The 11,670-nt window shown below is 29.0% G+C and overlaps 1 protein-coding gene across 1 annotated transcript; it reads left to right on the top strand.

Moving 5' to 3' along the window:
* The first annotated feature begins 1,986 nt into the window (after positions 1-1,986).
* Positions 1,987-9,643, top strand: LOC131846504 (fatty acid-binding protein, muscle-like). The gene is made up of 4 exons (XM_059195830.1): positions 1,987-2,201; positions 7,817-7,986; positions 8,647-8,757; positions 9,114-9,643. Exons 1-4 carry the CDS (start codon positions 2,129-2,131, stop codon positions 9,171-9,173), a joined length of 414 nt encoding a protein of 137 aa, XP_059051813.1. The 5' UTR covers positions 1,987-2,128; the 3' UTR covers positions 9,174-9,643.
* The last annotated feature ends 2,027 nt before the right edge of the window (positions 9,644-11,670 follow it).

The following is an 11,670-nucleotide window of genomic DNA, read 5'->3' as shown; positions in this document are numbered from 1 at the left end:
TTTAGGTATTATATAGGTATACAGCATTTAGAAGACCTTGTTTACCATATAAATAAATATGAATATATAAATAAAATTAATTCATAAGTAGGTTAATGGTCATCTAGTAAGCAATAAAATATAAAATGCTTGATCTTTGATCACCTACATAAACAAAACCATGACTAACATATGCAATTATTATTATTATTCTTATAAAGAAATGTGATATGAAGTGGGTGCACCAGATGGGTATTTGCGCTAATGGTATAAGATTTTTTTTTTTTATGTATGATAATGGAATGGTGCACCCGCCTGCGCTAACGGTTTACGCTGGCGGGGCACCAGTGGGGGATGATAAGATGAACATGAGGTCAGTTAGCCCATCGTGACAAATTCACCAAGAATTTATCAGTTTCCAGGGGGACCCGCTTGGAGGTCAACCTGACCGGTCCTCTAGTAATGGAGTCATGAATCTACATTACTAACAACCCCTATAAGAATAATTATAACCCCTGTACAATTCATAAAACACCATCTTTGTGTTTATTATTTTTAAGAATTGTTACGATTAGTTTGTAATAATTGGGTTGACATGTTTAAAAACAAAGACCCCAAAATAAATTTAGATAAAAAAAATTAAAAGTAGATACCATCCCAAGGCATCATATAGTTACTATATAGATATTGTTTTTGTAAATACATACATAATATGCATAGAAAACACCCAGACTGATACAAACAATCGCACTAATGAATACAAATGTTTGTACAGTGCGAGGAATCGAACCCCCTTCCCTCGGAAGTAAAGCGGTGTGTTAAACCGCTAGACCACCGAGGCCATCTTTTTTGGTTGTTACATGATATTATGCGGAGAAGGAGGCGCGAGTAGAGGATGCCAGTATTAGAATAAACTAAAGTCAATCATCCCATCGTAGTGATTATACTAGGATCTAACTAATATTGTTTCCAGGGCGGATCGCGAGGATGTCAAACTACCATAATATTGCTAACAATATACAGGGTCACTATTTTCCAGTCCCAATAATTCTCTATGCAAGATTTTATTATTTGCATGTGGAGGCATGCAAGTAATAAAACAAATACAAAAACAGATTAGAATTATTGTGACAGATAAATGAGTAGATATAATTTGTATCAACCTTTCAATAATTATAAAACATTAATTGAAAATAACTATTTCTTAAAGAATAAATATTACGCGTTTTTTAAGTAATAATCAGTACATCGTCGTAAAAGTCTATAAACAATTACGTATGAGACAAACATGCAAAATCTTAATTGTACAAGTAAAACAGATTTTAACATAATGACTACTAACTGCTGTATGCAATTTTGTCTGCATACTCACAGGTCCGGAACTGATCAGGATAAAGTAGCCTACATTTTACTCGATCTCAAATGTTACGACTTATGCATGAGGTGTACCTATATTTGTGCTAATTTTCAAGTCGATTGCCGTGAAAGGCGTGAAAGCTTAACGAAGTCACTTTCGCATTTATAATATGTATTAATTAGTATTTAAAATATTGGATACGAGTATTTACACTTAATTAGTCAAATATTAAGTATATTAAAAGTATCATTTTAGAAAAGTCGAAGTCGAATTTATTTCCTTTTCTATAGAATATATAAATATAATTAAAAATGCATCTAAATAAATATCATATAAGTGGAATTGACCATAATTCTATAAATATGTATTAAAAATTAATAAATTGATAATGAAAATTAAAAGATACATCAACCGAAGGCGCCTACCGAATTTAATGACTTTAATCAACAATTATAAAAAAAAAATGTTGTGTATAAGTAGTTAAATGTCCCATGTACGAATATAACCAAATATTTTTACTTTGAGAATAAAGTACCTACGATTTTCTAGTGTTTACCATCTAAACTTGCGGAATCACCGTACTGCAATAGATGACGTTTTATCAAGAACTAGTTTTTGTTTGTGTTGTGTTGTGTACGTTACTTTATACGGCGCGGTTACGGCCCGATCTGCCAGTCCAGTGAGGTTACACCGGCCAATGTGTATGGTCGAAGGATAAACTATAAAACATTTATAGACAGTGCAGTAAATAAGAAAAATCACAACAGTTACGATTACAGGAAACAATTGAAAATGGAACAATACTTTGGAAAGAAATATAAGTTAAAAACATCTGAAAACTTTGATGAGTTCATGAAGGCGTTAGGTAAGTAATCTATAGTTAATATTATTGTTAATTATTTACCCCCTTTCATAAAAACACCAAACCTTGATAAATCTAGTTTGGCTATTGAGCTATCCTTTTTTATGTAAGTTTCTTAATTTGTAAAAATGGGATATAATACTCGAACAGGTTTGTAAGGAGTTTCAGTTTATATCAATAATCTATGGATCTTATATTATATCTATAATTATGTATCTTCTCTTATTCTTTATGTACTGATATTAACATATACCTATTTATTTCTTTATGATCGGTTTTTGTATATCTAATACATATATAAATATATAAATAACTACCTAATATCAAATATAATTTATAAAATAAGGTTGTCGTACATTACATATATCACGTTTACAATGGAGCAAAATATTATGAGTAACAACCAAATCAGTACCAAAAGTATCTTTAATAGCTATAAATAATTATATTATCGTAAAATACGATATGATAATGTATAATGTTGGTATCTACTTACTATTTAAGAGCAGTATTAGTAAACTACAGAACTATATTAGTAGGTATTATTACTTCATAGTCGAGTATTGAAAGAACAATAAATGTATGTATCTATCCTCACGCCAGATCCCTTAAAGGGCAGGCAGAGAGGTACGAGTGCCATGTCTGTCTTTTGACCCAATTCTTGTCCCATGCACATTTGTAAATGGCCTACAATTAATTTTACTACCTTACTAATATTATAAATGCGGAAGATTGTGAATGTGGATGGATGAATATTTGTTACTCTTTCACGCAAAAACTACTGAGTGGATTTTAATGAAACATTACTATAATATATCTTATACATCAGAATAACACATAGGCTATAAATGCTCACTCAATTCACGCGAATGAGACCGCGAGCACAGCTAGTCTTATATAATACTTATATAAACAAAATTAAAGAAAGAAATATCGAACAATATTTCATCCTGCATAGAAACCTATGTTAAATTTCATGATCATTTTAACAGTAAAATCGTCAAAAATAAGGATCAAACAAACTTGCTTTCACAATTATAATATTAGTGATGATAACCATAAAAACAAACATTTAGTGATTTTTTATATCTCGTAATCTACTTCATTGAACACTAACTGTAATTAAATGATATGATTATTTTATTTAAGGATTATAAAAAATTGCATTTTCAGCATTAGAAATGACGCTTCAAATGTTATTTTCCGTTTTTAAATGTATGTAGATACTATTTTCTACAAACTAACGATTACATGTAGAAATATTTTAATTCAATACTATATTTCTGAGTATATTAATCGACTTATTTCGAGTTTATTATTTGATTTTCTTTTGTATCAAAGACTATATGAATAAGTCCTTGATAAAAATGAAAATAAAAATAACTTCTTGAAATTTCTCTCAGGTAGGTATTTTATTGAGTTAGATTTTATTGAATTTTTTATTACAAGTGATGAAATACAAAAATAATGACGTTCTGACTTTAAAAGAACGTTTAGAGGATACTCTCACGTGGTTTTCATAGAAGTTATGGTAGTACGTCTTTTGGGATCCAAAATATCTCACAAAAAATCTCTAATACTGCGTCATTTTGATATTGAAATATCGTAAATAGAATTCAATTTAAATACCAACAACATTATGTGTCTGACTAGTTTCATAGTGGCTAGTTTTTCTATAAATAACATGAGCTATAATCAGGCATTTTAATTCATAGATTATTCGAGAAGATCAGAAGCAATTAATTTAGCAATCATCCCAATGCCATGCACTATTTTGAAGAAGTTTGCATATATATTGCTCAATTGCGAATAATTCGTTGGATTTGAATAAAATATCATAACCTATAATACAATCACACCTATAAGGACATAATTGTAATTCTGCATTTTGCAATTTCTGCATAAATGTATACCTACTTGTACTGCGATGTTTTTGTCGTGGGATGAACAGGCTTTTACAGAAATGTACAGTAAATACGACCATGAAATTAATTATGCAATTACAAATTTGACTGTTGTCCATATTATGCTGATTGCTGATGGAAACATGGCTCGTGGAGTGTGACCCAGAGGGTTATAATCGCAGTACATTCGGGACGCGTGACGACAATCTTCTCGTAGCCTCAGTTGGGGGGCATCTTAGGCAACCTGTATTACGTACACTTATAAAGCTAAATGTCTAAATATGTTTGTTTTAACTATTTTTTTCCAGTTTTCCACGATTAATTTGTAAGTATAGACCGAGAAGTAAAGATGACCGGTATGTGAAATACAGTTCACTTAGTCTTTGCTGTATAAGCTTAACAATTCGAACACCAAATTCTAAATTGTTACTTTTTATTGTTCGATTTCCCCTTATGGCCCTAGTTTGTATTGCTTCTCCTTATAATATATATATATATATATATATATAATATAATATAATATAATTTATAATATAATTAAATTATAATATAATATAATTATATAATATAATAATATATATATATAATATATATATAATATATATTAATCTTACAACAATTCCGTGGTTTCCTTTATCGTCCATATCTTCCTTGCAATGGGTAAGAATTATTTTTTGTTTCTAGTTTGTGTTGCAGAAAAGCCTCTTTTAATCGTCATGATTGATTATTTCAGCTCCAATTATGTCATCCTAAGACACTGATATTATCGAAATAGCAATTTTTAATAGTGATTTCATACATAATATTTTGAACTTGTGACCTTTTTGATCGGCAGTGCGATATGTGTTAGAAACTTTTATTAAAATATGAACATTGAATTAAAACTACATTTAGATAGTTTTAAGTAATAAAGAAATACCTAGATTACTCTCGCTTACACTAAATTCTAGAACATACGTATTGACTATCCATTAGGTATAAAGAAATGCCTACATTACTCTTCCTAAGTACGAGTACATATTTATCGACTATACATTAATTGTATTTTTTCATAATTGTATCACTTACATGTAAATCTTACGCTAAACAAATATACGGAAACTTCCTTATTGTAACGTTAACGTGTGGGTTAATATATAAACAAAGGTCACGCGGTTTGGTAAAAGTTCATTGGCCTACCATAATGTGATATCACAACTCTATTTGCCCTTATTAGTTACAAGTATTGAGTAAAAAAAAAGATATATAACTAGCTGTGCCCGCGGTTTCACCCGCATGAAATTTATAGCCTATGTGTTATTCTAATGTATAAACTATATTTCTGTAAGGTTTCATCAAAATCCGCTCAGTAGTTTTTGCGGGACAGCGTAACATACATCCATCAATACTAACAAACTTGCGCGTTTATAATAATAAAATAGGATAATTGTTTTTTATATAAAGTAGGTATATTTATTTTCATGGCCGCTACTTTTAAGGTAAAACTGGTTTTCAAGTATTTCGTAGTTTGTAAGTAGGTTATATTGGCTTATTTATAAGGTTAGGGTTAATTACACGTTGCGAATTTTTTTTTTGTTTTAATAATTACCGGCTTGTTACCTCCTCCTTAACATCTACCTATATACATAAAGAGTCACTGTTTGTGTCCGTCTTTGCTTAACTAGGTATTTTTATCACTACATTAGTAATATTAAAAATTGTTTTGAAAATCGTTATGCAGATGTTGTCAGTTGTTGCTCTTAATTACATGTAGGTATACGCAATTTAATATTTCCCGAAATGTTACGTGTCCGCGATGTAATCTGTATTGAAATAAATACCGTATGATATATTGATATTAAGTTTAATTTTCTGAATACTGTGATAATTGTAAGTCGCTCTAGAATTTGATCTTGTGAATGTGATATTATATCTACTTATAAATGTTAAACGACTTTGGATGGTTTAAATACTTGCTTCACGTACTTATTCTTGATTGGAATCGGCATAATAGTTATATGAATTTCTGTTTGTTGTCATCTAGGCATTATTCCGTGTATTGATATTTTTTTTCAATAATTGTAACAGTTTATTAGATACCCATAATACATATTTTTCTTAGTGTACAAGATAAGTAAATAGATATTAAAGCTACTATACTGGTCCCGAGTTGGAAATTGTTAATTTTTTTCGTGGATAAAATTCCAAGAAAAAAATAATATAAACTAATAAAAATAGAGCTGATTTTGTTATGAGGAAAATAAGAAAAATTTCTTCACTGTTATATTATCCATAATATAATGTCATATATTAGTATGTATGTATTATATAAATCTTTACAAAACTAACAAAGTAATGATTATGTTTGTCAGCTAAGATGGATTGCACCCGAGCAAATCCGGGGCGTTCCACTAGTGAAAAGTAAAATGTTCTAACATTGTTCAAAATATGTACGCGAGTACTTAACATACATAATCATAGACGGTACCTACTCACCAGTTTCCTGTCTACGTACTTACGTATTATAATTATAATGAAATATGTACATACGTCATTTCGTACCGAGTTAACCTTTGTACATTGAACGAGGTTAAGTTTAACTATTTTAAGTCAGTTTCTAAAGAATAACTTGGGTCTAATAGACAAATTATAGATGGGATTTATTTATGTAACTTACCAATTTGTACTATTACTATTAGCAAACAAGCTGACAGCTGAAGCAAATATGCCTTGGTGTAAGTTCTATTGAAAATATGATATGTTACGAGTAATGGAGGCATACCGTTGCATATATACATGATGCATGATTAACACCACGTATATCATGTCATCACGTGAGAATGTATATCTCATGCTTTGCAATTTATGTTGAATAATCAGCTACTGGACCCTTTAATTTCAACATTATATACCTTTAAACGAGAACATAGTTTACAAAGCAATCTGCTTAACAGCAGAGATCATTTAATGCGGCGACTGATTGAATTATATAATTTGAATTTTATTGAAATTGACATACATGTGGTATGACGTTTTATTTAAAAAAAACATGATCATCAGCTAGCATTTTTAAATATTGCTTACTTTCGCGTCTATTACAATTATTAAATATTTACAATCTGTGTGTGGACATACGGATTCGTTTTATAATATGAAAAGCTTTATATAAAATGTTAATAGTTTACTGAAAAATGCTCAAAATATCAAACAAAAATATTTACATCCTATATTTAAAAAATGACAGAAAAAAGAATAGATAAATTAACATAAAACTTTAACACTGTCAATATCGTTGTGGGTTACATATTTGTTAGTTTGTTAATATTTACGATTGTAAGCATTGTTTATAATATATAAGATTATCTTATGTATAGTAAGTATAACTGTCTGTTATTCCACCACAATACAACATTTTTATATCTCCACTTCAATTAATTAAAAAATCATAGTGACGTAACGAATAATAAAATGCTTTGCAAAGTTTAAGGAAATATTAACTAAACAATGAATAATGTATTATGTTTTTCATGTATTATGAAAAAGTACCTTGGCAACTGAATTTACCTATCTACTATTTTACCAATACATTAACTTCTAGAGCTGAAGCTGTAAAGGTTAATTGTTAACAACAGTATTACAATGTTTCGAAAAAATCTGTAATTATAGTAAGAACACCTTCGTTTCTAGATGGTAAAGTAATTTTTAAACTAAGAATACGTATTTTAAATCTTACAGGTATTGGTTTTATATCACGGAAGACTGCAGCTTCGTTATCGCCCGTTTGCGAGTTGACTAAAAACGATGATGGTACATACATATACAGTTTTAGCACCCCTATAAGGACCTTGAAGTACGTGTTCAAATTAGGAGAAGAAGTGATAACGGAAAGAGCTGATGGTGCTAAGGTAATTTCTTGATACCCTTTGTAGTTTTATCTACCGTACACCAATAAATCAATATTAAAATGTTTTTATCTTTAGAGATAGATTTAGGCAGTAGTCAGAGTAGCTTGTTAGCCAAATTATTGATTATTCATAATTTAAGAACGGTGCTGTCCTTGGTGGAGCTCCTGTTACAATTTTCCGCCATTCTCTTTAAATGTTGTTATGACACTACTAGAACTTTTACCTTAATCTGCTTGATATAAATATATTTTGCCCACCTTTTCCTCTTTTATTCTATTTTTCCTACAATAATAATGTTCATAAGTTCATCGTGTTGTGTCAAGTATTCCAACATTTTCTACCATCTTCCTATTATCAATTCCTGTTATTAAATTATAATTATACTCTAAATTATAGTTATGAGTGGGTATAAATATCATCAAAAATGTTGGAATCCGCCCCGACTTCATGGCAATTAATGTATGATTTCAGTTTTTTTTTAAATAAAATGCGGCCCTTTTAGGTACTCTCTTATAAAATTATTCAATAAGTGAAAACATTCTCAAAATTGATTACTTTTAACATTTTTTATTTATTTATAACTCAAAAATATAATTTCAGATAAATGAAAATGTCGTTACATATTTTGTATAAATTTTGAATAAAAATAATTATTTGCAGATGAAATCTACATTTACTATTGAAGGTAATTCCGTAATCCATATCGAGGTCGACGATAATGGTAAAGCAAGCAAGCATGTACGAACATTTTCAGATGACAAATTAGTAGTGGTAAGATTTATTTTTATTTATAATTTGTTTTCTATCTGCATTATTACTATATTTTTCATTTAAAGTCTCAAATCTGTATATACTTATCTATATCTGTATTCATACCATACATTATAATTGTAATTTACTAAAAGAAGCTATAGTATTACAAGTAATTTTTATTTCTATTTTATTTTTTATTCTATACAGATAAAATTTTAGGTAAATTCTCACAGTAAATATCTTGTACTTACCATACATAATATGTACAATTTTAGAGATGTCATATTGCTATATTATAGCAACCTTATTCTCTCATGTTATTTGCATTGGTTGTGTTTAAACATCTTTTTAAATATAATGTTTTTTTTTTCTAGATTTCTACCCTCCAGGGGTGGGATGGGGAATGCACCAGAATTTATGAACTGGTAAATTAATTAGTTAAATTAGAGTAAAGTACTCTCTGTAAAATAGCAAAAAAAAAATATGAATCTTAACAGTTTGTCATTACTTTTTATTTTCATAGTAATATTTTACTATTATTATCAAAGTATATTAAATTTAATGTGGAATTCAAATTACAGTATATAAAAAATATTTTTAAGGATATGAGGCTGTAAAAGTAGTATATTTAGTAAATATATTTAAAGCTACGAACAAAATATATAACCATCTAAACAAAATATGGAGTCCTTATTGCACTCCTATACAGGGTACGCTGATATATTTAGAAACTAAACTGTAAAATATATGTATATGTACAAAAGAAAAAAATCATTATTTAAATGTAATATACTGTACACATATTGAAATATACGATAGGTATCATTTCACTAAACTATAATTCTGTAGTTTCATTTACCTGAATTTGTCGCCTCATTTTTGTACAATGTTAATATATATTTATTTTAATAAAATTTTTAAATGTAATTGTTGTTACTTTATTTTAACGGCCTCGGTGATCTAGCGGTTTAGTACACCGCCTTACTTCCGATGGTCGCGGTTTCGATTCCTTGCATGGCACAATTACAACAAACATTTGCATTCATGAGTATGATTGTTTGTATCGGTCTCGCTGTACTATCTTGTTTTCACAAACTTTCGCTTTTACGAGATAATCGAACTGATAAAGTTGCATGCTGATAAGTTTCTTTAATAATTACATTTAATGCTTAGTTTAGTAAATAAATAATAAAAAAATTATCAATCACATAGCCTGTATGTAGATAAAGATATACGATATGTTGATTAATAATATGTTCGTTTAAATAAATTATGCCTACACATATATAAGACGTACTCATAAGTATTGAAATTTTCAATTTTAGAATACAAAATCAAAGAGTTGGTGATAGAAAACAATCTTCATATACAACATATACCTTCTATTATTACTACTATATATTGTGGATCTGTTAGCAATATTAACTATTTGTAGTTAGATTCTTCTTTTTTCGTGACTAAATATATTTATATCAGATCTTAGCGATATTTTAGGCACAGCTGCTCGCTTTGTTCAATACTTTCTTCATGCAGGACGATGGATGCAAAAGGATTGACAGGAGATGAGACAGAGAGATTGATAAGTAAACTCGCAGCCGCTTTGTTGGATATAAATGTGATTAGTTGAGTAGAAAGTGGAAGGACATTGTTTGAAGTTTGAATGGTCATTCCACATATTAAGGTAGCACTTATTTCATAAGAGTAGCGTATTTCATAACGCGCACAGAACACCCTTGGTTTTCAGGCCTCAGTTCTCATAGGCTACTGTATTAACATCAACCACTGTTTTAAAAATATGAAATTAGATAATAAATTATTGGAAAGCTTTATACAAATTTATAGATCTGATTGATGTCAGTAAATACAGCTGACCGTTTTGAGGTGCGATGACAGAATAACAAATATATCAAATAATAATTCAGGTGTGGTGTTGGAGAGTATTACAGATTTCTGAGTTAATTATTATGGTGATTGAAATAAAATTGGGGAATCATGGAGAAAGTAATTTGCGTCCAAATAATGTTATTAATTACAATAAAAAAATATGTTGACATGTCGTCATAGTGACATTTTTACATTTTTTGATACAAAATTAGATTTTTATTTGAAAAAAGTGACTCTCTAAGATACAAAAAAGAACAGTAAAATTTAAAAATACTGACATAACAAATAATTCTATTAATATTTGTGCCCGTTTGTAATTTAAAAGTAACAGTTTTTCTTTAAATGCATAAGTTAGTATATGGTACTTATAAAAAAAAAACATTATTTTTTTAAGTTTTTGTCTGTCTGTTTGTTTGTTGTTGTTCTGAGAAAGTAATTTGCGTCCAAATAATGTTATTAATTACAATAAAAAAACAAAAGAAGAAAAGTGCCAGGATACAAAAAAGTAAAATTTAAGTGCCCGTTTGTAATTTAAAAGTAACAGTTTTTCTTTAAATGCATAAGTTAGTATACGGTACTTATATAAAAAAACATAATTTTTTTAAGTTTTTGTCTGTCTGTTTGTTTGTTGTTGTTCTGAAACGGCTGAACCGATTTTGACGCGACCTTCATTCGCAGATATCTATATTATAAGGAGTAACTTAATCTATTTTTATATTACAAATTGAATTAAATAAGAGGTTTAAAATATATGGTTACAAAAAAATATTATATAAACAAAGAGGCTGAACCTTCAACAGGTGGGCATCATATTAAAGAGTTCTTTAGGACATTTAATTATAAACAAAAGTAAAACACATAGATGAAGATAGTCTGACGTCGAACTCAACGGTCTGTGAGCGTGGGATCACCACGTCCTTGAACAATATCTCTTCACATTCGACATCACGACTACATCGTGACTTGAGCATAATATTTACTTGAGAACTTAAGATTTTTTTGTCAATATTTCTTGTCCCTGTAGTCAAGAATTTTAGGATTCCGTAG

This window comes from Achroia grisella, unplaced genomic scaffold, assembly GCF_030625045.1.
Source record: "Achroia grisella isolate CSIRO2021 unplaced genomic scaffold, CSIRO_AGI_Agris_v1 utg109, whole genome shotgun sequence".
Classification (NCBI taxonomy): domain Eukaryota; kingdom Metazoa; phylum Arthropoda; class Insecta; order Lepidoptera; family Pyralidae; genus Achroia; species Achroia grisella.
This window is presented reverse-complemented; position numbering and strand designations above follow the sequence as displayed.

Bases quoted from the DNA above. Each gene is read 5' to 3' on its own strand.
- LOC131846504 (XM_059195830.1), top strand. From the start codon at position 2,129: ATGGAACAATACTTTGGAAAGAAATATAAGTTAAAAACATCTGAAAAC. The intron at 2,202-7,816 runs GTAAGTAATCTA...TAAATCTTACAG, and splicing joins TGAGTTCATGAAGGCGTTAG to GTATTGGTTTTATATCACGG. The intron at 7,987-8,646 runs GTAATTTCTTGA...AATTATTTGCAG, and splicing joins AAAGAGCTGATGGTGCTAAG to ATGAAATCTACATTTACTAT.